This window comes from Dermochelys coriacea, chromosome 27 (genome assembly GCF_009764565.3).
Source record: "Dermochelys coriacea isolate rDerCor1 chromosome 27, rDerCor1.pri.v4, whole genome shotgun sequence".
Taxonomy (NCBI): Eukaryota; Metazoa; Chordata; order Testudines; family Dermochelyidae; genus Dermochelys; species Dermochelys coriacea.
Genome location: NC_050094.1, coordinates 11,038,377 through 11,065,638, shown reverse-complemented (window position 1 = coordinate 11,065,638; position 27,262 = coordinate 11,038,377). Strand labels below are relative to the sequence as shown.

General features: G+C 51.5%; 1 protein-coding gene across 1 annotated transcript in view; it reads left to right on the top strand.

The window, feature by feature from the left end:
- The window catches only part of TBKBP1 (TBK1 binding protein 1), a 57,551-nt gene extending 32,054 nt beyond the window's left edge, over positions 1-25,497 (top strand). Inside the window, exons 8-10 of the mRNA XM_038385539.2 lie at positions 19,374-19,492; positions 19,963-20,678; positions 21,640-25,497. Of these exons, the coding sequence (XP_038241467.1) occupies positions 19,374-19,492; positions 19,963-20,678; positions 21,640-21,768 (964 nt within the window). The 3' untranslated portion in view covers positions 21,769-25,497. The remainder of the gene's footprint in view (positions 1-19,373; positions 19,493-19,962; positions 20,679-21,639) is intronic.
- Positions 25,498-27,262: the final 1,765 nt, after the last annotated feature.

The window sequence follows — 27,262 nt, the reverse complement described above, 5'->3', positions numbered from 1 at the left end:
TAGGGACACAGGACTGGATGGGACCTCCTGGGTGGTCAAGTCCTCTTCCCCACCCGCCACCTGGTATCAGAGGCAATCCCATTGTCCAGCTCCACCATGGGCTTCAGTGAAGTACGCTCACATACACCAGCTGAGGATAAGGCCCGTGAGTGGTGGCAGCCCCTAGAGGCCACAACTGAGATCAGGGCCCTGTTGTGCCAGCTGCTGTACATCCAAATCTAAATGCGTTATTCGCGTTTTACAGATGGGGAGTTGAGGCACAGGGAGGTGAAGGGAGTTGCCCAAGGTCACCCAGGAAGTCTCTGGCAGAGGCTGGTCTTCTGATGGCCAGGGCAGCGCTTGAGCCACCACGCCATCCTTCCTCCTCCACCAGCGTCTCTCTCCTTACGGCAGATTTTGGCCCTCTAGTGTATATAGCAATAGGCTGAGACTGCACAGTTGGTGTCCTCTGGACATGGATTAAATTTTAGGTCTATGGTTTAGCGTAGGAGGCCCTCTAGTGTATATAGCAATAGGCTGAGACTGCACAGTTGGTGTCTTCTGGACATGGATTAAATTTTAGGTCTATGGTTTAGCGTAGGAGGCCGAAACAATGGCTGAGAGTTGGATTCAATTTGACAATGCTTGAGATTGTGCAGTCTGTTCTTGTGATGTCAGCTTTTTCTCCTGTTTGGCGCATACGTTTTGCCGGATCACCTGCTCTGGTGCAATTCATGCTGTCCTGGGCCCAAATCTCATGAGACTGGCTGGGTTTGGGAGATTTCAGTTGCACCCAAAGGAGTAGTAACTGGGCATCATCCACTTCTGCCTCTAACATGGAACCGCAGTTGTAAGGGGGTTTAGATCCATGGAGCGCATTTGTCCATGTGTGATTGTGTGCAGATGGCTCAGAGGATGGAGCACAAGCCACAGAGCTTTTTAGTTTTAAATCATCAATTCAGATCTTCTGTGGTTAGCAGTAGCCCGGTCAGTTCCGACTGATGGCTCTTCAAGGCCTAAGAGAGAAAAGTACGTCTAAGCTTCCCCATTCCTTTCCATGCAAGGGTGTCAAATTATGTAATAAATATTAATACATTAATCAGAGTAGCCAGCCCCACTTGGTGTTTTTCTTAAAGTCCCAGCTCCCCAAGTCCTGTGATTTGGTGAGACTCTTGACATTCATTTAAATAAAAGTAAGCTTCGAGCCCTTGTGGGTTGCAGGGCAAAGTTGGAACTGTGGCCGCAGTGTATCTTAAAGGCTCAAAAGCCAGAAGGCAAATTAAAAATGAACTCCACATTTATTATTATTTTTTAAACCTCATGATTTTTATGCCGGTCATGAATTTTGAGGCTGGACTCCTGTTTTTTGGAATGTAAGGGGTTGTCAATACTGATTAACCCTCACAACCCCTACCCCCGACTCCCTTGGGAGGTAGATCAGTATATCCTTTCTGTTTAGCAGATGGGGAAACTGAGGCACAGATAGGTGACCCAAGGTCATCCAGTGAGCCAAAAATAGAATCCACATCTCGGGCCTCCCAGAGTGGGGTTTTAACCACTGTGCCTTCCTTTCTCCCTGGCAATGTGCTTGAGAAAGATGCCCTACATTTTGCAATGCAATACTTTTTTCTTTTTTTTCCCCCCCTTTGTGTCAGGTCACTTACTGCACAGTCAAAAATTCTGGAAATGTAGCGAGCCCCCCCACTCTCCCTCACATGTTGAGTGCAAGCAACCAAAATTCAACTATTTTTTTTTCTTTAAGAGAAAGAAATCAACATTATTTTTAGAAGCCACACACGCCCACTTGCACTCCCCCATAAAGAAAAATCAGATTCGGTTTTAATTTTGGAACAAAATTTACCTCCTCAGAGTTCTCTTTTCTTGTAAATAAGGCTCATTTTTGTAACCTGTTCTTTTCCACCTCTTTTGGGTGTGAAATGTACAGTATCTGTATTTTTAATCTTTGGCTGACTTTTTCTTTCTTTCTTTCTTTTAGCCGACTTAGTCATTCTGCCTCTCTAGTGTAGGGGAAGAGAGAGTTTTAGATTTGCATCAGATTCTCTTGTTTCAATATTTTTCTTTTGAATGGAAGATTGAGAAGATTTCCAAAACCCTTACATGATATAGGAACGCAACTTCCATTGACTTTCTGAAGTCTCCCCCAAACGGAATACCTGTGTAAAAGAATGATCTTTTGAGTCCAATCTTCAAATCCTGTAAATTGACATAGCTGCATTGAAACGAACGGGCCAGATCCTCAACGGGTATTGAAGTCAACAGAGCTACATCAGTTTATTCCAGCTAAAAATCCAGTCTTTTCTTTATTAATTTGTTTGCTGAGAGTCTAAGGATCTTAGTAAAACCACAAAAAATATAACAGGGCAGCAATACACGCTAATCAAAGAAATTGACAAGATTGCAGATCTGCTCTGAGAAAATCTTTATTCCTGTCTATTCCTCTGTACCTTGTGTTGTCATTTTATCAGTGTAAAGCTTATCCTTCCTTTGCACTCACGTAAAGGCACAAGAAATGGAGAATCAGACCCCCAGTGTTACGAGCTACATCTGATGTAAATATAAACACATTTTCTAATGTCACTTAAACTACAAACAGAATGTTCTATTTCTGCCTAAAATTTTAACGCTTCTGAAAGCCGTCGTGTTTTGTTTGGGTTTGTCGTCTCCTTTCTAGCCTTATTTCTTTTCTAGTTTGGCCAAAGGGTGGTTCAGAGTTTGGACAGGCAGTCGGGTTTATTCGAAAACGTAATGGAGGTTTTGTTTGGTAACTTGTTCCAAATGTAGAACCCAGGTTGAGGGGCTCTGAACCACATGGTTGAAAAGTAGCAGAGATGGAAAATAGTAGCAATGATTAAATTGTAACTTTTCCTTCATGGGGGGAAAAATGTAAGGCTCTGATCCAAAACATCCTTTAAGCACATGTTTAAGTATCCCATTTATTTCCATAGGACAAGTCGTGTTATGGCTAAGTATGTGCTTAAAAGAATTTGCTTGTGTGGGCTCAGTTCTAGATCTGTTGTCAGTTACCCTGGTGCACAGACGTGAATTTCACTGAGCGCAGAACATGGCCCCCCAAAACATAAGGCATATTGTGAATATCAAAACAGGCTTTTTACAGGTTATAGAAAAGTTACTGATGGGAAAAAATGAGCATTCAGAAGTAAATTTTACAATTACAGGCTCCTGCACACATCACACAGGTGAAAAACACTGAAGTCAATGGGGCTTCTCACATAAGTAAAGCTACTCGTGTGCACCGGAGTTTAACTGCGGCATCAACGGGCCTGATCCTCAGCTGGTATAAATCGACATTGCTCCGTTGAAGTCCGTGATGGTTTGGTTTTATCTCATTGACTTCAATGGGAGCTAAATCAGACCTGTACCTTAATATTATTATGTTTAAAATAAGACCTGCCCCAGCGCCCCTGAACCGCACTCTTTGGTTCTGCCTGACTGGCAGTCTGCAGATGTCAGTTTGATTTCAGACTCTCTTGCTGGGAAATGCTATGGGCTTTCTGCCTTTTTAATTTCTTGTATGTTTGCATTTTGTCAATGGTTTTGTTGCTGTACGTGCTGCAAAGGAAATCCATTTGCAAAAACAAACAGGAGAGAGAGGGGCATAAAATAATCATTAGGTAAATTAATGTAACCAGGTTCATTTGCATGGGAAGGGGAACTGGGCTGGATTGGGGAGATAGAAGAGGATTTGAATAATGCAATTTCCCCCCCCCCATGGAAGAAAGACCCAGAGTACATGGTGCATCTGAACCATCATGTGTTATATCTCCCAAGTTAAGCAGGTAGAGATGGAGACAGAACACAGATAGGAGATCTCTGGATCATTGCAGTACAGCATGGGGAACTCTTCACTGTGAATGGGCATCGAGGCAGGGCCCCAGTCTGGGGTTAAGGAGGGTGCCTGTCTTTACACCAAACTGCTTGTGGTTCTTCCAAATCCCCAAGGAGCTTTGACGGGTGATGGGATGTTAAACATGGATGTCCTGCCTTGTGGAATAGCATCCTGCCTCCCTGAATTCCTATGTTGGATACAGTATTCTGCACTTCCTGTCCTAAACTCTTGGGCAGGGTCACTGTGTTTCACTCCAGGGCTAGCTGCCATTCATCGGTGGGCTAGGAACTGATTGCAAAGTGCTTTAAGTGGAAGCTGCGGTATAGACGCCAGTTAGTGTCATCCATAGAACCGGAAGCTCTCTCTGCAGATGGTTCCATTCTCCTGCCGCTGTCCATGTGAAACTCCCCCATGGATGCCGATGATGGGCAGAACTCTATATTTTGCCCTGCAGGGATCTCTGTGCATTTCACAAGTCCCTAATTAGTGAATTAACCCTCCCAGCACCCACAAGGGTAGCTCATTAGCATCATCCTCTTTTTACAGATGGGGAAGTCTGGGGCCGGGAGAGGCAACTCTCTTGGAGTCACTAAAGGAGTTCAGAGCTGGGAGGAGAACCCAGGAGTCCTGACTGTGTGACCGTGGGCAAATCACTTAAACTGCTCTGGTCCTTGGTTTCCTTCGTCTATGAAATGGGGAGAATTGATACTGACTCTCCAAGTGCAATAGGCGGGACGCAGGAATCACTGGGTGAGATTCTCCAGCCTGCGTTGTACAGGAGGTCAGAAGTGATGATCTGACAGTCCCTTCAGGCTTTAAAATCTCTGAACCCACCAAGCCTGCCTTCACAAATGTCTCTTGAGCACTTCGAAACCCTAGCGTGTGTTGTGGCAGAGCTGTTGTTATGGCTACCCTGTGCTTGTACAGCACCTGACATAATGAAAAATCCTCATCATTATTCCATCTGGCAGGCACACAGAGCCCTATGGCACTTTCTGCTTCCCGATCCCATTGGGGCGGGGTTAACTGTTCTCGGCCATTTCCCTTCCCACCCTACCCCAGTGTCTCTGGCTTAATGCTGCTGCTTTGCCCACCCCCCACGTGGAGATGGTAGATAAGCCTGTGGTTTGTGCTTTTATTTTTGCTCGGGTTTGTGCTGTTTAGCAGGAGTGCTATTTACTCAACGCCATCTCGGCTTTTTGGCCATTCTTGAGTAGGTCGTCTTCCCCTCCGCCCTCCACCACCCCCACGATAATGCTGCTTGGGATGGGGACCTGGGGACAGGCCTTGCTGCAGGCCGGCATGCAAGAGACAGTGGAAATGTCTCCCTGACCTGCCCTGGTCTGGCCGAGGCATCACCTTGCCCAGCAAAAGAAGGGTGGGTTTTAGTGTTGCATGCTGCCCTGTGGTCAAGATGTAAAGGTCATAGAGCTTAAGGTCAGATGGGATCTCGCCGGTGTATAGGGCCCCTAAATCCCACCCAGCTGCCCCCTGCCCCAAGATGAACAACTGGAATGAGACTAAAACGTTACAGCGCTTAGAAGACGAAACCATCGCTGGTGTCACTGGGCCGCTGCCGGCATACCCGGGGCTGTGACAAGCCACGTTACCACCTGCCCTTAGCGTGACAAACCTGCGTCTGTGTCCACAGGGGCCAGCCGCCTGGCTCTTCCAGCCACAGGCAACACGCAGGCTCCACTGTCCTTCCGCAAGCTAGGGATGGAGAATCCCCCCGGCATGCACTGCGAAACTGACAATAGTTCCACCTGGTCAGGGCTTGTAATGCTTTTGATCTAATTCCAGTCTCCCTCTCCAGCGAGGCAGAAACTCCTCTCCAATCCCTGCATGTCCTTTTCATCCCTTCCCGTTCCCTCCCCCCCGCCTTTCGTTTTTTCGATTGCGAGAGAGGGAGCAGGGTGCAATAGCAGAGGCTGCATTGCTCAGCGGAGCAGGTGAAAACCTGGTCCCAGCAGAAAATGGCAAAACTCCCACTGATTTAGTGAGAGCCAGGACTTCGCTCCAGGACTCCTGGGTTCTACCTGTGGCTCCCCTGCTGGTTTGCGGTGTGGGGGGCAAGTTGTTGCCCCTCCTCTGTTTCAGTTTATTGGGCCTGATCTGCACTGAAGAAGTTTGACCCGCGTAACTTCTTTGGTAAAAGGTGTTACTATTTTGCCAGTGTTGCTATGCCAATAAAATAATAACACCTCGCTCGTATTATAACATTTTTCAGCGGTGGCTCTCAAAGCACTTTACAAAAGAGGTTAACATCGTTTTACAGATGGGGAAACTGAGGCACGGGGAGGGAAAGTGACTCACCCCGCAGGCCAGTGGCAGAGTCGCAAATGGAACCCAGGGGCTTGTCCACATGGTGCAGCAGTGTGCACCAGTGGAATGTGAATCCTAACACACGCCAGCAATCCCCCCCCCTCCCGCCCCAGCAAGTTTCTAGCACTTATGGTTGTGAAAGAATCTGAAGTACCTGATCCAAGGAGACAAGCTGAAGGCTCAAACCAGCAGGCAAAGAAAAAGAACTCCACTTTTTTTTTAGATCTCATGATTTTTAAGCCAGTCTCCTGACTTTGGGGGAGGATGGGGGTTCATGGGTTTTGAATGTTTGGGGTTGGTGATGCTGCAGTGGGACTGAGCTCTGACCATAATCCCGGACTGATCAAGCGAGCGCTCTGTTGACTTCTCTCTAATAGGATTTGTAGCATCAATCATTCTCGTATCTAGGATCTGACCCTTCCAAATTAGGATTAGGATCCAGATGTGGGCCTGATTCCCCCCTCACTTGCACCAGTAAATTGGGAGTAACTCCACAGAAGCCAGTGGAGTTGCACTGATGTAAAAGGGGAGAACCAAGCTCAGGAATTGTGTGTTTTGGCTCATCTCTCATTAGAGATGCCATGGATTTGGGCAACATCTGTCAAATAATAATCCCTAACTACCTCTTTTAATCAACAGATCTCACAGTGCTTTACAAAGGAGGTCAGTAGCATGAGCCCCATTTTACAGAAGGGAAAACTGAGGCATAGAGTGGCAAAGTGACTTGCCCAGGTTCACCTAGAAAACCAAGTGGCAGAGCCAGGACTAGACTCTAGGTCACCTAAATCCTTGGCCTATCTACTAGCCCTGGAGGTAGATCTGGGACTCAAAACATGAAGGATCTTTGGAGCTGGCATTTCTGTTTCAGTGTCTGTTTCTTTTGACATATGCATTCAGAAGACTGGGCCAGGTCTTCCACTGATATAAATCAGTGTAACTCCATTGACCCGAGCTGTTAATTTGGCCCCTAAAAGGGGCATGTTTATTGAAGAGAGATAAGTTTCAAATTAGCACATAAACCTCTCGCTGGTCTTGGTTAGCAACCTCCTCTAATTTCCTCGGAAGGTGATCCGTGTTTTGCAGAAGGAAGCATTAGCCCTCGAAATAGCCAGCAGTTTTGTTTTTAATAAGAGAGAGACTTTTTTTAAATTGGGGGTTTTTCCTTTGCAAGCCTTAGAGGCAACCAGCATTTAATTCGGTGGTTTCCTCATTTCAGTCTCATAGGCAGAGCTTCAGGAACCTCTGACACTGCAATATTGCACTGCAGATATTCATCACAATCACAGCAGTTAAAAAAACCCCAAAATAAGTAACTTCATTGCACATATTTTCTATACACCCAGCACCTTCCAACACAAAGCACAGACTGTACACCAATTGCAGTTTCACTCGACTGATATTAGGGCCATGTTATGCTAGGCTCTGTACATAACAGAGTGTGAGAGACAGTCCCTGCCCCAAAGCTCTGGCATTCTAAATAGACAAGGCAGGTGGAGACTGGGAGGGGAAGCATAAGTGAAGTCTCTTGCCCAACAGCAAGTCAGTGGCAGAGATGGGGCTAGAACCCAGGCTTCTTGAATCCCTGTTCAGTGTGCTACATGTTAGACAGCGTCTCTGTTGTGCAGACTTGCACCACTGAAATGCAGCCATCTCTGGGGTAGAAGAGAGCCAGAGTGCTAACTCCAAGCAAAATAAATGAAGGCTGAGATTCTTGCATATTCCCATGACTCCAGAAGCTGGGGCTGTGAGGTCATTTTTTTTTATCCAGGACACAAATGCAACCCCACCACCTGCTCCAAAAAATGTCTCTTAAATGATTGCTTGGCATTTTTCTTCTCTCATGAAATCCTTCCATCCCATTCTCAGTGCGCTCGCTCTGGGTGTAAATAGAGAAGCCCATTCAAATGACCTTGCGCGTTTGCCTCTTGGCTTCTGTTTCCCTCCCTGCAGCGCTTGGGGGTTGGCGATTGTAACTGTACATCTTAAAAGCGTACGCAGCGGAGCTGCAAAGGCAGCTGGGAGCATCGGTTGCTTGTTCACGCGTCAGTCGCTCTTGCCTCGCCGAACCTTTCTTTGTAAACTGGCGCTTCTCAAGGTGGTTTGGGTTAGAGACGGACCTGGCGAATCCTTGGCTCTGAGTGTGGGAGGGAAGGGGTTAAAACCCAAATCCTGGACTAAACTTTGCAAACCTGCCGACCAAACTCCCAGATCTTCCTTTACCATTCCCTGTTAAAACAGTAGGTTCTTCTTGAACTACTCCTGCCTGAGGATGGCACTAAAAGTAAGGTGCACAGCCCCCCCACCTCTGCTAACAGTCGAGAGGTGCCCCCCTTTTTAACCATCAGAGTGAGGGTCCGGAACAGCCTCCCACTGGAAGTTGTGGGGACAAACCACCTCATTCGTTTTAAGAGAAAGCTGAACAGATTGTCTGATGAGATTGCTTGTGATGCTGGGGGCCAGGGCTCACTTCCAGTTGATGTCTTGCATATCTAAAGCTCATGCTTCAGGGTTCCAGTGGCAGAGGTCAGGAAGGGATCCCTCTCTCCTCCCAATGTATTGTGGGCGGGTTTTTTTTAATCTCCTTCTCTGAAGCATCGGAGGTGGCCACGGCTGGAGATGGGACACGGGGCGGAGTGGGCCAGGGCTCTGAGATGGCACAGAGCATTTTCTCTCTCGGGGGCTTGCCTGGCTGGGTTTTGCTCCCATGCTGAGGGTCTCCCTGATCACCACATGTGGGGCTGGGAAGGAGTTTTCCCCCAGATCAGATGGCAGCGACCTTGGGTTTTTTTCACCTTCCTCTCCAGCGTGTGGGTCACTTGACTTAAAACTAAAAAGCTCTGTGGCGTGTCTCACTTAATCATTTCTCTACCAGCACGCGGGCTGCGGGCCTCGGCCCCTCCTAGTCTCTGCCCGTGGCACAAAACAGTCTCGTCTCCCGAGTAATGCTTTGGTCTCCTGGCAGTTGTTGGAATTGGTGGGTGGGGGCTGGCCGGCATTGGTGGCTTGCAATGCAGAGATCAGACTAGGTGGTCTGGGGAATCACTTCTAGCCTTAAGCTTCATGACTTCCTGGGTTGGGTGAGCAGAGCTCCTCCTTCTCCGATGCCCTGAGAGCGCCCCCCTCCTCTTGCAATCTGCTATAACCATGGGCCTTAGCATTGTGGTAGCCTCTTGGTGGCTGATCAGTAGCCAGGCCCTGCAGTGCCCCCTACTGGCAAGCCCAGCCTGCGTGCGGAGCGGGCGGGCTGGATCCCCTTCATCTCGCCTCTTTATTTCGCAGCTGGAGGAGGGTGTAAATGGCACGTGCAGACCCCTTCTGCCCCCCCAGGATCCCAGACGCTCCCATGAAACCATGCCTCCTTGCTAAACATCTTGTCCCCTCCTCCCCCACCTCTGCCACTCACACCCACAGGCCCCCGCTGTGCCGTCTGCTGACGGAGAGCGTGAGGCGTGGGGGAGGGGGATGTGGGGGCCGGGGGAGGGCTGACCACAGCGTTTTATTAAAAGAGTTGAGGCTTGTGGGACTGGGGGAGGAAGCAGAAGCAAAATAACAAAAGAGTAAAAAGAAGTGCGTAGGAGCCAGCACAGCTGCAACCTCTGCCTGATTTCCCATCTCAGCCCGGCCGCGTGCAAACCCCGTGAGATGCTGCCCGTGCACACGAAAGAGAGAACGGGGCGGGGGGGGCAAATCATTGTATTGAGAAACTTGCCACCGCTTATCGGCAGTGTGCTGCTTTGTATCTCGCGATCCGAGAAAAAATAATTTGACTTGAACTCCCGGTGACTCGAATTGTGGTATTCAGGAGGCCCGGGTGTCCTAGATTGTGGGGGATTGTTTTTGAGAGGACGTGGTCTCTGAGTTCGTAGATTTCAGGGGCAGAGGGGACTGTGAGGTCATCTAGGCTGATCGGGCCCTCACGTTTCACCCAGATCCCCCTCTGTTGAGTCCAATAACTTCTTTGGGCTTGTCTACACTTAAAACACTGCAGCGATGCAGCCGGATCACGTCAGTGAAGACGTTGCCTATGCTGAAAGGAGATGCCTCGGTTGGCGGAAGTGATCCGCTGCCCCAAGAGGCAGTCGACGGGAGAATTCTCTTGTCCACCTAGTGCTGTCTACACCAGGGCTTGGGTCAGTTTAACTGTGCCACTCAGAGGTGTGAGCGACATGTTACACCAGCCTAATTTCCTAGCGTCGAGCAGGCTTTTGACTAACGCAGAGATACTCAGACAGAGTCTCCGGAGCTGCAAATAGCTCTTTAATGCGTCACCTGTGGCTCTTTGCAGCCCATGATATTAAAACGCCCTGTGATTTAATGATTAACTGATCTAAGTTATTAACAAATCAGGAGGCTTTTCCTCTATTATTAACCAATTGTAGTTGATAAAATAATAATACTTGGTCAGTCATTTTGCTGAGCGTGTGTGTGTATGTGTGCGTGTGTGTATGTGTATATATCTCAAATGAAACGAATTCACATGACTGTGACTCTTTTGGGTAATGTTGATCACTAATTTGTCTCCTGAACCTCTGAGGTCTGAGTATCGCTGGACTCTAAGGCTTTGCCTACACTGGAACCGGAACGACAAACCTTCGGTTGTTCAGAGGTTTGAAAAAAACCACTCCCCCGAAGGACAAAAATTTTGCTGACGAAAAGCACCGGTGTGAGCAGTGTTCTCTCCTGCTGACAAAGCTACCGCTGCTCCTTGGAGGTGGAAGTTTTTTGTTGGCGGGAGAGCTCTCTCCTGCCAATATACAGCGGCTACACTGCGCACCTTTCATCTGTAGCTGTGTCGCTAAAAGGTGCATAGTGTTCACATAGCCTGAAGCAAACCTTTCAGGAAGACAAGGTGGGTGAGGCAATATCGTTTATTGGACCAAGAGAGAAGCTTTCCAGCTTACACAGAGCTCTTCTTCAGATCTGGGAAAGGTACTCAGTGTCACAGCTAAATACAGGTTTCAGAGTAGCAGCCGTGTTAGTCTGTATTCGCAAAAAGAAAAGGAGGACTTGTGGCACCTTAGAGACTAACAAATTTATAAACAAAATAGCTAAATACAAGACCGAACAGATTGTTTAGCATAAGTAGTTAGCACATATTCTAAGGGACCATTCAAGGGGAAGTGGCTAAGTTAACACCTCTGCAGACATAGGACAAAAAAAGGGAGGAGTGAGTTAGTTACAGATTGTTTATTGTAATAAACCATATATCCAGTGTCTTTATTAAGGCCATGGTATTTAGTGTCTAGCAAAATTATTAATTTAAGTTCCCAGGCTCATCTTTTCAAGGTGTTGTGCAGGTTTCCTTTGAGGATGAGCACTGAGAGGTCAGATATGGAGTGATCACTTTCGGTTGACTCACAGGGGATGGGGGTGTTTTTTGTCTTTGGTCCTTTTTCTGGGTGAGTTCATTTGAGAGTGTAGTGTTTGTCTGGTTTCACCCACATAGTTATTTGGGCATTTAGTGCAGTAGATGAGGTACACCATACATTGTGATAGGCATGTTTGGGACTCCTAGATCTTGAAAAGTAGGGATCACCTTCCCCACCTTGTCTCTCTAATACCCTGGGGGACACACAGCTACAACAACACTGCAAACACCAATGGAAAATACCTTCTGGGAAGGCATGTGGTCTTGATCTAACAACATCAAGAAATGGAGCATCCACCACTCTCCTTGGGAATTTGTTCTAAGGGTTAATCACTTCATTGTTAAGCATTGGTGCCATATTTCTAGTTTGAATTTGTCCAGCATCAGCTTCCAGCCATGGGTTCCCATTTATGTCTTTCTCCCCTAGATTAGAGTCCTTTAATACCTAGCATTTTCACCCTGTGAAGGTACTTTGTGACACCAGGATAAATCACTTTTCAAGTAAGACAATGTGGTCTAGTGCATAGGGCTAGGATTTAGGAGACCTCCGTTCTGTTCTCACCTCTGCAACTAATGAGTTGTGTGACTTTAGGCAAATCACTTTCCTGCTCAATGCCTCAGTTTGCCCTCCCACCGTTTGTCTGTTTATATGGTAAATTCTTTGGGAGCAGGGACTTTTTCTTGCTAGATGTACAGACGGTGCCTACCACAATGGGTCCCTGAACTTGGCTAGCCCTTGAGGTGCTGCCATAATGGGACAGACGTACAAGTGGTATAAAGGTCCATGGCAGTGGTTCAGAGGCTGGGAAAGAGAATGAAAAGCTTTGGACTTTTTGATTTAGAGAGAGGACAAACAAGAGGCATGAGAGAGAGAGAGAGAGAAAATGAAGAATGGAAGAGAGAAGGTAGATCAGGCGCTCCTATTTATCCTTTCCTATAATATGTGGACAAGGGATGTCCAGGGACAGTGAAATGCAACTTTTTGGTTTTTATACCCAGGGAACTTCCTGTTTCTGGATATTTATTGTAGCCAAGAGCTTAGAAGGATTCCAAAAAAGTTTGGCCATTTACATGGAGAATGAGCATAGCCGCAGTTCCGTTACATGGGATAAATGCTTCATAGGTGTAATAAATCTGCATGCTTCAGGGCATGAGTAAATCATAAACTGTCTGGGGTCAGGAAGACCATCTCTCTTATGGGAAAGTACTGCGTGATTTTTCATTATAGGGGTTTATAGGCAGCTAGTGCTGAGGAACAGGAGATAGTGACCCATTGCTCTGACTCAGAATGGGCTGAGAACTTTTACTGCAATCAGTGGGAATTTGCATGAGGATTCATCCCGCCCTGGTGAGATGAGTAACAATCACTTATTTATTATCATCCCTATTTGACCCCAGGAAAAGCTGAAGTTGAGAGATCCTAAACAACACACCCAAAGTTGACATGACAAATTAGCAGCAGAGCTGGGACTAGAAACCAGGACCCCTGGCTCCCACTTCTCAGCGAACTGCTAGTCCCCATGCTGCTGTTCCTATAGTTGTACGGTGCTGCTGGCTGCTTGCCCTAGGAAACAAGATGTCATATTTCATTCTGTTGCGAAGCACCAAGTACTTTTGTAAGCAGCAAACAATTGGAAGGGGATGGTCTTGTGGTTAAGGCAGCAGTCTCATACTCAGAAGACTGAGGTTCAATGCTGAACTCTGTTACTGACTGCTTCTGTGACCTAAGTTATTTAGGGCCGGATTTTCAAGTCCTCCGCTCTTCCCTTTGGGGCTAGAGAATTAACAACACCCGAGAGCTGCCGTTGTGACACAGACGGGTCACAATAGGCTGCCCCCATTGGCAAATCTGTCCCTGGATCTGTCTCAGTTCCTCCATCTTTAAAATAGGATGATTGCCTATTTAGAATGTCAGCTCTTTGAGGTCTCTTACTATGTGTCTGTACAGCACCTGGCGCAGTGGGGCTCCGATTAGGCGCTACCTCAGTACAAATGGTCCTCGCCCTCTATGGGTGACTGGACATGAATCCAGAGATTGGAGGTGGCTGGTCTTTTGGGGCTGGTTTGTTCTGAGATCTCTTGTCTTCAGTGACTTACCAAAACCCACCCATTTTATTTTGAAATGAATATGTTTTTGGAAGGGAGGGGAGTCACGTTCAGAAACTGTCGAGATTTTCCGTTTTCCATGCAAGGTTCCTGTTGGGGAGGAGATTAATTACAAACAGCTTTTCTGCTGCATCAGACTTCCTGAAAGACTGTGAAGTATCTGGGGTGGAAAAATAGATCTTGGTGCTGTTTCTTTCTGCCATTACCATCTGTTCTGGGAGCAAGCGAACATTCCCCCTCCCGTCCCATCCCCGCAATTAGCTGTGGCCGGGGGTGATGCCATCGATAGACGGTGCCTTGTGAAATTGGAGCGAGGTGGAGAAATGATCGCACCTTGTGCACGGAAAAGTTCCCTTCCACTGTGGCGGGTAGAGCCCAGCGAGGTGGTTCAGCGAGCTGGTGTTGAAAATGCAGCAGCGTCTCCACCAGTTGCCTTCGGCAGCATTCGGTGCACAGGTCTCCTCCCTGCCTGAGCATGCACAGGCTCTGTGGTTTGGGCAGTTCCTTTGTTAATTTCAGCTCGACTTCTGCTTCGCTGGGGGACAGGAACAGGGGTGCAAGGCGGGGACCGCTCCGGAAGCAGCTCGGGGAGCTGAGCTGTGGAAAATCCGGCCACACGTGTCCTGGTGGAAGCTGCAGTATCTTTGAATCTGAGCATCTTCAGGACAGAGTCTGGCCTGCTACAAGTGGCTCAAAACCCATTGTCTCCTCAGGCAGAAATCCAGGTTCTCTCTATCCCAACACAGGCCTGACCCTTGATATGGAATATACAAGGAATCAACATGCAATAGGCATAAATCCTGCAGGGGCTTATCATTATTATTTGTGTTACAGTGGTGCAGAGAGGCCGCATAGTGCCAGGTGCTGTACATACTCCTAGTAAGAGCTAAATGGACAAGACAGAGCAAGGTATCGTTATCCAGAGTGGGAGCTGACACGGATTAAGGACACTCATCTCTTGAGAATCTGGCCCTTCCTCTGGGCGGCGATCTCTTGAAAACTTGGCCATGTAACTTGATCAAGGAGCCAGTGGCACCTCCAAAATTTGAACCAAAGCCTCCTGAGTCCCAATTTAGGGTGTGTCTACACAGCACTAGACACCCGCGGCCAGGGTTTCAGCACTAGTCCGCTATCTTTTTAAGGCGCACCAGGCTTTTGCTTGTTTCCAGTGGTTTAAAAACATTCCAAGCTTGATCCAGATGCCTGACGTTGATCGGTGCTAGAACTAATCCTACACTGGATGGGTTGCAGAAACCTCATGCATGATTGTTCCACTTCAGCTGCCTTCAAAAAGCTGCTTTCCCCTTTCCCAGTAGCATCCAGAGGTTGCAGATGCTTGGAAGGTGTCATCTAGAAAACTTAATCCCCATCTCCCCCTTCCATGCGAGGTTGTCTGTGCTGGGAGCTCAGGCTCAGAAACTTGCCCCTAGCGCTTGCCTGGGTAGTTGGGGGCAGTTGCAGACAGTGCTGTTATTGATGATGATGATTGACGGAGCCTTGTTAAGGGCACCCGACGCCGATCTTGCGAGGTGCTGAGTGCGTTCTGCAGCTTGCAATAGGTGCTCAGAACCGCAGAGGATTTGGTTTGGCGGGAGGTCTGAGCCCATGTGTCTTCAACCAGAGCAGCAGTGCACAGCGGCTTTCGGGAGTGGGCTGCACGGGGCCCAGGTGGATCTGTAGGGCACCAAGGTAGGATGGGAAGATGGTTCAGGCACAAGGGGAGACAGGGCATGAAGGTCACTGCAGGGCGGACTTGGGGTCGGCCATAGGGCTGGGTATTGCCGGCAGGGGGGCTGTTTCAAAAGAGGGCAAATACAGGCACCCAGCTGAGAGCGGGAGGATCAGTCACAGGGGCAAGGATGCAGAGGAGAATTGGGGATGGATCAGGGCCCAGTAATGATGCAGGCCCATTGTAGTGGCCAGTCAGCGAGACGTCCAGGGCTGAACTACCCCAGTGCAAATCCAGAGAAAGCGCTGAGTTTGCATGGGGGTTGCTGAAAGCCAGATTGGCTCCCGAGGTCTGTCCGGGGACTGGGCAGAGGAAGAACAGCATCCATGTAGGATGGGGTGTTCGGGGAGGAAGTGCATGCGTTGGGGTGGGAACCGGGAGGAAGAGTGGCCCAGCAGAGAGCCTGGAGCGCTGGAAGGAAGCGGGGTGATGTTTCTTGGGCCACTGCAATAGGCTGAATACTGGGGGCTGTGTCCCCCAGATCCAGGCACAGGGGCTCTGGGGACCCCTCGCCCAGGTGGGGCTCACCTAGCCCCGCCCTCAATCAGCAGCTGAACGCTCCTGCAGAAAGCCAGCCGGGGGGGAAGACGGGAAGGAGGCGCGGCAACTCCCTCCCTGCACAGCTTCTGGTCATCGCCCCGCGAGTCACTGGAGGTGTGGCACCCATCTCGCAGGCTAAAGAACCACACGCCTTTCCTGAGCCGCCTTCACCGAGTGGGCCCCCCGAGAGGTTGGTCACCCTGGTTAGGCGGTGGGGGATTTTTTTTTTTCTTTTCGCTCTTGCTTCTAAAATAAACCTCCGCTTTGTGAGCATGCCTAACCCGCTTGCAGCCACACACCCCGGGGGGGGGGCTTTTCTTCTTAACCAGCCTTTATTTGAAACACTCACTTTTCCTGTCTTCAGAAGCACAAACCTCACACAACTCTCCTCTGCCGCCACTGACATGTGTCCCCACTCTCAGCCCCGGCCTTCGCCTCCCCTTACAGGAAACGGTTCACGTTTGCGAGGCCAAAATCCCGGTGCCACGGCTTGGAATGGCGCCAGTCTGTTATGTCTGCCACAGCATGCCAGGCAGTGATGGAGGAGGGCAGGGGAGAGTCCTGCTTTGCCATGCCTGGCCTGCCTTTTGGTTGATTTGCATTGCCAGTGATTGAACTGGAGAAGGAAGTTTCCACTCTTTGATCTCTGAGGGGCAGAAGGTTATTCTGGAGGAAGGGAGGGTACACTCAGGGCAGCACTTTTTCTGACCAGCTCACCTGCCGTTGCCAATGTGGGACCCGCCCCAGCAGGGCCTGGTGGGTTGGGTTGGGGGGTTTTGTTTTTGGAAGGCAGCAGAAGACCGAGGGAATGGCAGGTTCCCCTGTGCTAAAACATGGGCTCCGAATGGCCACAGTCTTTCAGGTCTGAAATATTCATGGGGCAGCGGGCGAATGTCGGGTATCCTGGCGGCTGTTCGGGCCTCAGTGAGAGAGAGAACAAACTGCCTTGCCTGTGTGAGATCAGCCAACCTAGAAATCCCCTCTCCACCTCACCTTGCCTTCCACTGCAGCGTGGCCTAGTGGTTGGAGCGACTGGGACTTTGGAGAAGTCCTGTGGTCTGTGTTGGAGAGGACATCAAGCCAGATGATCACGTTGGTCCCTACTGACTTTAGAAGTTGTGAAGGTGTGGAGTGGGGGTACTGGAGACCTGGGTTCTCTTCTTGGCTTGGCTGCTGGGTGCCTTTGGGCACTCTGAGCCTCTGTTTCCCAGGCTGTAAAATGGGGAGAATGAACCTGACCTCCTCTGTGAAGTGCTTGGACATCTAGGGATGAGAAGAGATAGGGGTGATGATGATTTATTATTCGCGGGTCTCTTTCATTCACACCCAACCCGCTGCATCTTCAGAGTGAGCCCGCAAAAGAGTTATTGCACCCGTCTCTGTCCTGCTGTATGTCACAGGCTCCTATGCACTGTGGTCACCCCCTTGCTTAGAGAGTAGGGATGGCTTTAGGGGGATGGATTCCCAGCTCTGCCACTGGTTCGCTCTGTGACATTGGGCAAGTCGACAAGGGAGTACGTCTCCACAGCAACGAATCTCAGAGCCCCCATCTGCCAAATGGGGACAATGATGTTGCTTTGTCCTGCTGTGGGCAGGGGGTTAGTTTTCTCATTTTGCAGAAGGGAAGGGAAGGTGGAAAGGTTAAGTGACATGACCAAGGCCCCCGAGACTGCGGCTGCCAGCAGTGGGATCAATGGTCCCTTAATGAGGTTATTAAGGGCCTGACTCCAGCGCCTGTTGAAATCAATAGGAGTCTTGGCTGCGGGAGGAGGGGGCTGCGGCGGCTCTCATGAGCTGACCCTGGTGGGGCCAGAGGAGCAGGCTTAGCTGCTGGGACGGGCCTCGTAACAGCCCTAGCGCCACCAGCCATAGCTCTGACAGCACAGCCACAAACCGATCCCTCCCCCAAACTGAGGGGCCGGAGGCTTTTTATGGATCCCAAAGGCGTCCACCTCTGGGCAGGAGCGTGTATGACCGGCCTCCTTTAGGAAACATCAGGGCTGGCTTTTTGTCCCTAGCGATCTGTGCCCACGGCAAGGCCACTGCTCAGGGCTCTCTCCGTGAGACTGGCTAGGGACTGGGCACCAGCTGGGATTGATGCCGAGTTCCTAGAAGAACAGGGGAGCATGTGAGTTTCCGGACACCAGGGAGCTCCAGGAGGTGTAGCTGCTGTGGTGGCTGATGGAGGAGAGCTATAGACGGAGGAACCCCGGCGCTGCTGGCCAGGGCTCTGCTCTGCTGCCTTCTCAGGCTCACAAGGGGTTCCTCTGTGTGAGCGTCGTGCCCATTGTTCACAAAATCCTTCGAGTCGGATCCTTTGGGGCCCTTCGTTTCGTCGCCCATCACTCCCGCCGGCCGCACATCAGAACAAACAATGCCCCGCTTCCAGGGGGATGTGTCCTGTGGACGCTGGAGTGAATACAACCCGATTCTTTAGGGGTGGTGAGGAGGGGGGGACCTGTCCGCTGCTGTTACGTGAGGCATCTCCCAGGTCCCCTCGGTGTCACAGTCACTCAGCTCAACACGGCTGCTCTCTCGTGCTCAGCCTGACAGCCCCTTGATAACCTCATGAGACAGGTTCTCCCTTCACATCAACATAGCGAATCTGTTTTGTTTTTTTTTTAAAGGCAACGCGGAAGTTGTTGGGGAGACTTCCACGGGTTGACGACTTTGGCAGGGCCACGGGAAAGACGTTGATGGGGCCGGCAGCCCGGCTGGAGGAAAAAGTCGTCATTTATCTGTTGCCTTTTTGTTTGTTTTGTTTGGAAAGCCAGGACTCCTGGGTTCCATCCTTGGCTCGCTAGGTGACCTTGGGCAAGTCGCTCGACTTCCTTAGAGCCCCGGTCTCAGTTTGTAAAGGGAGCTGAGCTCTGGGGGTGAAAAAAACACTGTCTCCTTTTGTCTGGCCCTATCCTATACTATGATATATAATGTGGGTTATGGTACTGCCTGGGAGTGGACAAGGACCCTGCTGAGCTAAGGGCTGTTCAAACCCAGAACAAAAAGTCAGTCTCTGCCCCAAAGAGCGGACAATCGACGTATGGGGCAAGAGAGATCAGCTGGGTACAGACAGGCTGGCGACTGCTCGTCGATGTGATGAGCAGCGGCCTCCACTCTTTTTGTTCTCACCTTGTTCTGATGATCTGTGTTGACGTGCTTCACTCAGCCTATAGGGTCGCAGGCCCTGGGGGGAGATCAGACAGACCCCCGGATGTGAGCCCCAGAGCTCTCACGGGGCCTTCCCCAGACTCCCAGGAGTCCCTCTGCTGGCAGGGTCCAGCAGCTGTCCCCTTTTCCCAGGGCAGTTGGCTATGGTCTGCCCCTGCCATCGCCCCTCGCAGTCGTGGGGGTGCAGCGGCTCAGCAGAGCCGGGGGTGGGGGACCTCTCCCTGTCCCCGAGCCAGGCCATCTCCTACGGGGTTGCTTTACGCCTTGCCCTGCTGTCTACTCCGTGTTAGAGTCAACCTGGCGCTGGCCTACACCGAGCTGACGGAGGAGCTGTGCCAGCTGAGGACCCTCAGCTCCCTGCAGAGCCAGATCCTCCGAACGCTGCTGCAGGAGCAGCCCATAAACGGCGGTGAGCACGTTCCCGGGGGCGAGGGGTTTGCGAGCTGGGGCAGCGGGTTCGGTTCCCTTGGGGGGGGGGTCTCCAAAGGGAGATTGGCACCATCCCCCTTCACCAGAAGGGCCCGGAGTTTGGGATCCGAAAGGGGAGAGGGGCTGGGGAAGGATGGAGAGCCCCGAGGTCAGGCTGTCACCCTGGGGGATGAACCCCAACCTGGGACGTCCCTGCTACCCCTCCTGTGTGCCTCAGGCCCAGAGGGTCGCCCTCTGGGGCGGAAGGGGAGATGGCTCTCAGGGGCCTGGATTCCACCCTTGGCCTCTTTCCGTGATCGAGATGGTCCCTGTGCCCCGCGTAGGCTGAGCTGGTCCCTGCCCAGCATACCGCCCCCAGGGCACTGCTGTCTGTGCTGCGCACGCTGGTGGGTGGGCTAGGGGTGTGCGTCCCCTTGCTGACTTGCTTGTCTTTGTCTCGTTGCTTTGCAGGCCAGAGGCACTCCCCGCTCTCGCAGCGCCGCTCCCCGGCGCCGCCCTGCCCGCCCCCGGCTCAGCAAGGCCGGCCCCCGGTCCCCCCATGCCAGTCTCCCGCGCTGCAGCGGCGGTCTCCTGTCCCCCCGAGCCAGTCCCCCGCCCAGCAGCGCCGCTCCCCAGCGCCCCCCCCGAGCCAATCCCCTGCCCAGCAGCGTCGCTCCCCGGCACCCCCCCCGAGCCAATCCCCCGCCCCGCAGCGCCGCTCTCCTGCCCCCTCCTGCCCGTCCCCCGCCTCCCAGCACCGGGCGCCCCCCACCAGCGAGAGGAACATGATGGATCTGGGGTACTCGAAGCCCCCAAGCCACCACATCAAAGCCAGCTTCCAGGGGCGCCGCAGCTACTCGGAGGTGAGCGACACTGCCGTGTACCGGCAGAGCCACTCCCTGTGGCTGCAGCCCGAAGCCTCCACGCTGCCAAAGCACCGTCCCTACGGCGAGGTTTACATCGGCGGGGCCGGGGGTGCTAGAGACGCCTTCGAGGAGCACCTGCGCTTCGAGAAGCAGTCCTCGGACGAAGACGAGTGGGCCGTCCCCAGCCCCCCCAGTTCCGAGGCGGGAGCCACCCGCTGTGCCTCTTTCTGCGCCGGCTTCCCCATCCCCGACCCCACTGCACACCGGACAGCTGCCTCCTACTCCAGGGCTGAGCACGCACAATCCTGGCCGTCGATCAACGTAAGCGATAGCCCCGGTTACTACCTAACCCATTATCCCGCTGCGAGCTTCTTCACAGCAGCTCCACCTCCAGCCTGGTCTGGGATGGCCTCGCCGAACCCCCGGCCCTCGCCCCTGGACTCGGGGATGTGTGTTCCCTTTTCTCAGCAATGGGTCTGAACAAGAATGTAGGACCCAGGGAGGAAAAGGAGTGGTGATCCTGTGGCTAAGGACGGGGAGAGCTGCATTCTGTTCCTGGCTCTGCTGCCGCCGAGTTGCGTGACCTTGAGGAAGTTGCTTAACCACTGTGTGCCTCAGTTTCCCCGTCAGTAAACGGGGCGGGGGGAGGGCTGTGATACTTTCCTACCTTGTGAGGATCAATCCAGTCCATGGCTGAGGCACTTGGTTACCGTGGTGCTGGAGGCCCCAAGAAAGCCTGTAACCACATAAGAAATGGGAACTTTGGCTCCCAACCTTGATCTGAGCTCTGCCTGGTGGACCCCAGCTGTGGACAGCAAGTGCTGGGAGAGGCACCCCCTAGTGAATCCCACGAGGTAGTTCGTGTTATGAGGGGGATTTTCCTACGCCAGTCCAGCATAACTAGTTTGGCTGACTGATGACTGAGGGGAGCTGACACCTGTGTCTCTGCATCCTTGAAGGCTGCCAGGAGGGGGAGGGTGGGGCGTAACCCCCCAAGGAGTGGGCTGAAATTAATGAAGGGGGAATTCAGGCTGAAGATCCCAGCAAAGCCTGCTGAGGGGGAGACCTGGGGGCTGCAGAACAGTCTCCTGGGGGCGGAAGGCAGTTCAAAGGGAAGACCTGGGCAGCACACTTAGACCCAGCAGGGTGGATCCCCGGCTGGTGTGAATTGGGGCTGCTCCATCGACATCAGCTGGGCTTCTGGCCCCGCAGCTCTCTGGGGAGGTACCTGGGACTCTCCTTTAAGCAGAAAGGTCATTTCTTGCCCCCTCTCACCCCGCAGCTGCTGATGGAGACAGTGGATTCCGACATCCGAAGCTGTCCCCTCTGCCAGGTGGCGTTCCCTATCGGCTACCCGGACGATGCTTTGATAAAGCACATTGATTCGCACCTGGAGAACAGTAAGATCTGAGGCTCCTCCTCCTTCTTCCTCCTCACGACTTCCTTACAGCCCTGGCCCCCTTTGGATGCTGCATGAAAACGCAGGGAGCAACACGCCTCCCTAAATACCTCCAAGTCTTCAGTAGCTGCAGGAAAGACTGAACTGTAGGAGACTCACCTCTCCCTCTTCCCCTCACCTTGGTTTTAAGTGGGTTTCTTTTTCCCCTCCTCCCCTCCCCGCCCCCGGGAATGGCAGGATCTGCAATACTCGGGGATGCTTGTGCCAGCCGGGGGAATGCTCCGGTCCAGGTACTGAGGGGCAGAACAGTTGGTAGTGGCTTCTTACAGAGGGTGTCGCTTGCCTTTTACTGCTTGTTCCTTTACAGCTCTTGCTGTGACATTTGGTTTCTCTGGATGATCTCAGGGAGGATTGATGGAGGATGGATTCCCCTCCCCCCCCAGTTCTGAAAGCTGCTTCAGTGAGAGGCACAGAGTTTCCATGCACCTGTCTGCGGGAATCTCAGTGCAGTTTGAGTCTCTCCCCTCTCCCCAGGGGTTTCATTGTTACAGGGCGGTTGGTTCTCTTCAGCTTTGGTCACTGTTGGCCCCCGAGAGCTTTCAAACCAACCTGCCTTGGCCTTTGGCTGCTAGTTCAAGCATCTTTCCATTAAAATCTGCCCCCCACCCCCCTCTCAGTGACACTGTTGAGAAACAAAACCCACTTTCTAGAGGTGTAGCATGGACATCCTATAATATTGCACTGAACTTAATGTCGGCTAGGGGCCGTATCCTGGTCTCCTCAAAGTCAATGGCTGCTTTTGTCTTTGACTCTGGACAAGCCCAGCTATGTCTGTGGTGTATTTATATTCTCTTTGATGTACCGTTTACTCCTCCTTCATCCTGACACGTTGCTTTGAGTAGCTAGTTACCGTGTATCAAGAATACCGTCTGTGTCCCACATAGTGGTCACACCCTCACCTTGCCCGCAGTCTCGTGATGGCATGTGACACTGTCATGATGGCATCATGTTAATTCCACAGCGGTCACCTGCGAGGGTCCAAGATCCACTGACTCTCTCCGGCCTTACCAAGCATCTTTGCATTGTACTGATCTGCGACAAGCCCATTCAGACTGGCCAGCTGCCCTCATTTCCCCCTGCCCGTACCGCGGGGACTGTCTCAGTGGATCTTCATGGAGTCATTCATTCATCAGAAGTGCCCGTACAGTGAAGATTCTTTGGGAGTATCCCACATTTCCTAGTAGGACCCAGAGATATTTTTGTGTTGGGCAAACCCCCACTCCTTCGTCATTGACCAGGGCGCTGATGAAACTAGCAGCTGTAGCAGTGCGTCTCTGGGTAGGCATCGGCTGTTCCTCGGGGCCAGATCCTCGGCTGGTGTCATTCGCCCAAACTCTGGGGCGGGGAAGGAAAGGAAGAGAATCTTGCTCGCTGTGGGCCGGGAGGTGGTGTTCGCCCTCTGGCATTGGAGTGGAAAATGTAATTCATGACGAACCGGCCCTTTCCACCCCAATGCTCTGCCTAGAGATGGGCCCAAACCACTAACAGTTAATCTGGAGCAACTAGATCCCTGGCATTTCAAGGGGTATTCAGATGCAGGGTTTGGGCCCCACTCTCGAATTGTGCTGGGTAGCGGGTGTGGTGTGAGATTGGTTTACTTAGGGTGAGGATTTTCTGGGCCCAAGGGGAATCCCAAGCTCCTTGTCTGAGGAAACTCTCAGAAAGGGAGGGCTTGTCCACACTTGAAAGTTAATGCGGACTAAAGCACAGTGTAAATGGAAAGTGCATTATCTGTTCCTGATTAACCCCCATGTATGGACCCTTTTATTCCACAACAAGCCTGCCCCATTCCTGCTTAGTTTCACCATTGACCGGGGACAAGGCTGGAATACGAGGATCCACAAATGGAACAACTCCACGGGTAGTTGAGCCCTGGATTGTGGGGTTCATCTGTGGAACTGCGAGACCCCGGGAAGTTAGAGGGTTCCAAACTGCCATAAGAAGGGTTTGTGGTTTAACAGGGATCAGAACAGGGCCAACCTGTGGCTCGGGTGACCCTGGGGGCTGGCCGAAGCGATGACTAGCCTCTGACCTCACATGCTGGGTGGCTAGGGGTGCGTTACCGACTGATGGTGCTGGCAATCCTGGGTGGACGGATGCCAAAATTATAGGACCATGAATTGACTGATGGGCTTGATGTGGACATCACTGGCGCTCTGGCCTGCGTTACGTGTAACTGACACACAACCACCCAGGGATGGATCCATGCAGGAGCTTGGATCATATTGGTCCCTTCTGGCCTTAATGGGCATGTCTACAGTGCAGTTAAACTCCAGTGGCTGGCCTGTGTCACCTGACTCGGGCTTGGGCTATAAAACTTGCAGTGTAGACGCCTGGGATCCTCCCCCCTTGTGGGGTCCCGGGGCCTGGGCTCCAGCCTAACCCCAGATGTTTACAGTGCAGTCTTATAGCCCTGCAGCCTGATCCCCGCGAGCCCGAGTCAGCTGAGCTCCGGGTATTTAATCACAGCGTAGACGTACCCAAAGTCTATGAATCAGAGAGCAATTCCAGACGCTTCCAAGCAGCGCTGATGCCGGTGCCCCTGGGTAAGGGTGCCTGAGTCCAGCAGGGATGCGGGCCTTTGGGAAAATGCATTCAAACCGGTTTTGTGCATTCTGGGGAGGTGGGGCTAACACCCCGCCATTCATGGCTCTCCCCCCCACCCCGTATCTCATGTCACGCCGCATATGGGGCCGGAAGTCGTGGCATTGGGCAAAAAAGAGCCCAACCCGACAAGATTGCAGAAAAATTCCAAGCGGGCTCTGAGCACCCTCAAGTCCCACCAAAGTCGGCGGGGGCTGAAAGGGCTTGAGTCTCCTTGGAAGGCCAGCTGGCATAAATTGATGTAGCCCCTCTGCACCGATTTACGCTGATGGAGGAGCTGGCCCCATCCTCCTTGGCTGATGCATCACTCCTTTCCATACTCTGGTAACACATGCTCGCCCACAAGCTGTGGATATCACAGGCAAGACAAGCATTTTCAGCAGACGGAGGATTCCAGCCATATTGAAGTTATGTCACTTTAAGGTTGGGGGAGGGGCCAGCACTTGGGGGGGAGGAGTCAAGGGCTAGAGAAGTGCCTGCGAGCAATTTAATTTCCCCACTACTGACACCACTTGTCCCACATCCACATGAAATCTACCTCAGAGCCAACGAGAAGCAGAAAGGATGGAGAGGCAAGATGGGGCTGAGCCGCCCAGATCCGTCTCCAGGGGTCTGATGCGTTCTGCATCGTGGCGCAAAGCCTGATGCAACAACACACGGCTCTGTCTGAAGAGCCCAGAGCTGCCCCTTCCCCATGCTTGGCCTGCTGAGAGCTCTCGGTGTGTCGTTTATTGTAGACTGCTCCGGGCCTGTTACTTCAATCCCCCCCGTTCTAGTCCAATGATCCAAAGCAGAAATACGTGATGTGGTATAATCTCCGCCCCTCTCCCAACCGAGCACCCAATTGGGAGATCCAAGCAGCCTGTCAGTCATCGTTCTGTGCTGCATGCTCTTGACTGACCCCTCTCGATACGGCCCGCCAATGAACACGGGCCCCTGAGAACCCCAGCTCAGGAGAACGTGGAGAGACATTGGTCTGTACGTATCTTCCTTCTGTGTATGTTCTCTTTGAAGAGATCCTGTGCTCTGTGAAACAGAATAAGTCAAATAAAAGTTACTTATAGACTGAAGCATCAATTGGCAGCCAAAATCTCTTCTCTTTTGGGCTCTGTGGGTCAGCGCTGGCTCGTTCGCTTTTGCAGTTAAATTCCCCAGGATAACATAATCTGCTTGGGCATGGACAAAACTTTGGTCTAGTACTTGGAGTAGAGGATTGGGAGTCAGGGCTCCTGGGTTCTATTTCTAACTTGTGGGGGCGAGGGTGTGTGATCTAATGGACAGAGCTCTGCACAGGACTCCTGGGTACTACTTTCAGCTCTGGCAAGGAGTGAAATGCTTCCCAAACTTTTAGAGTGAGCCACCCCTTAACAGATAAATTGTTTGTTCCATCCCCCCTCCCTCCCCGCCTCTCCTTTTCACGATCACAGTGTAAGCTCACTCTAGCTGGCAGTGAAATTATATCCCCGACAGCATGTCTCCCAGGAAGAGGGATAGGGAATGGGTCTGATACGCTCCCGGCTTATGCTGGTGTCAAACTATTAACTCCACAGATGTCTGTGAGCACTGGATCAGATTTCAGCTGGGTGGGCTAGAACCTGATTCACCGTGTGAGAACAGCTGGTCCATGGGGGGCTGTCTCGGCTATGTTAGAATGGGGTGACTCTGATGGTCTCCGGGACTGAGCAAGAGCAGGCTAGAAAATGGAAATCCTTTCCTGAGAAAAAGTTGGCTTTCTTTTCTTTTTTTTTAAATTTTCTGTCCCTAATGAAAAGTCAAAAATGTGAAATTTTTTTTGCAGGAAGGGAGGGATTTCCAGATTAAAATCTGTATGGGGAGAATCACAAGGGAATCTCTTGGCTTCCCAGAGGCTTGCTTGGAAGGCTGTTGTCAATTTCACATGCCACCAGCAGGGGGAAAGTGAAATTGACAAGAGTCTTCCAGGGGCTCCCTCTTTGCAGTTTTGCACCAGAGAAAATCAAAAGATGTTCAGCAACATTGAAATTTTCCGCCTTAGCACAACACCAGAACCCTGATCTCGGGTACCACCTTCATGCAGACAATAAGGCTGGGTCTACACGAAGCTAGCCGCAGCTTACGTCGCTGCGGGATGAGACCTAAAACCCGGTGCAGACAGCGCTAGGTTCTCCCAGTGCTGTAGGCGTCTACACTGACATGCAACAGTGGCGCCGATGTGGCAGTTTAAATGTAGACATAGGCTAATAACCTCCCTGCTTGGAAGTGTCATGGATCATGGGAAAGAACCTGGCAGATCAGTCTTGGTGTGGGTGTGGGAACCAGAGGCACAGAAATGAGGTTCAAGCTCACACAGCAAGTGAGTGGCAGAGGTGGGAATTGAATCTGCAACACTTCCCTTTCACCCAGTGCTGGGGAATGGAGCAGCTCATGTGCTTTCACCACTACAAAGACCTGATGTTAGTATCGCTGGCCAGGGAAGGTGAATGAGTTGAAGTGACCTCGTAACTGGACCCTACCTAGCCTGATTCATATCATAGCTGGATTGTTTCAGATTTACTGTGGTGTTTTCACAACAGTAAGATTAGAACCACGGTGCACAGGGGTGGGAGGGAAATAGGACAATCAAAAGCAAAAGCAAAAGCTTTGCAAGTCCCCGGGTAGTTAGGTGGGAAGCCTGTGTGAGAATGTTCCCTGTGTTACCTCCTTCAGCCCCGACCCTGCTATGCGCCCCCACCTCTGGATTAATACCTTTCGCATCCCTGGCCGGGGGGGAAGAGACACGGTAAATAAAATCCTGGGAAACATGCTGACTACTCCACATGCTCCCCCCGCCCCTCCTGATCTCACTTCTATACTAGTGTGAGGC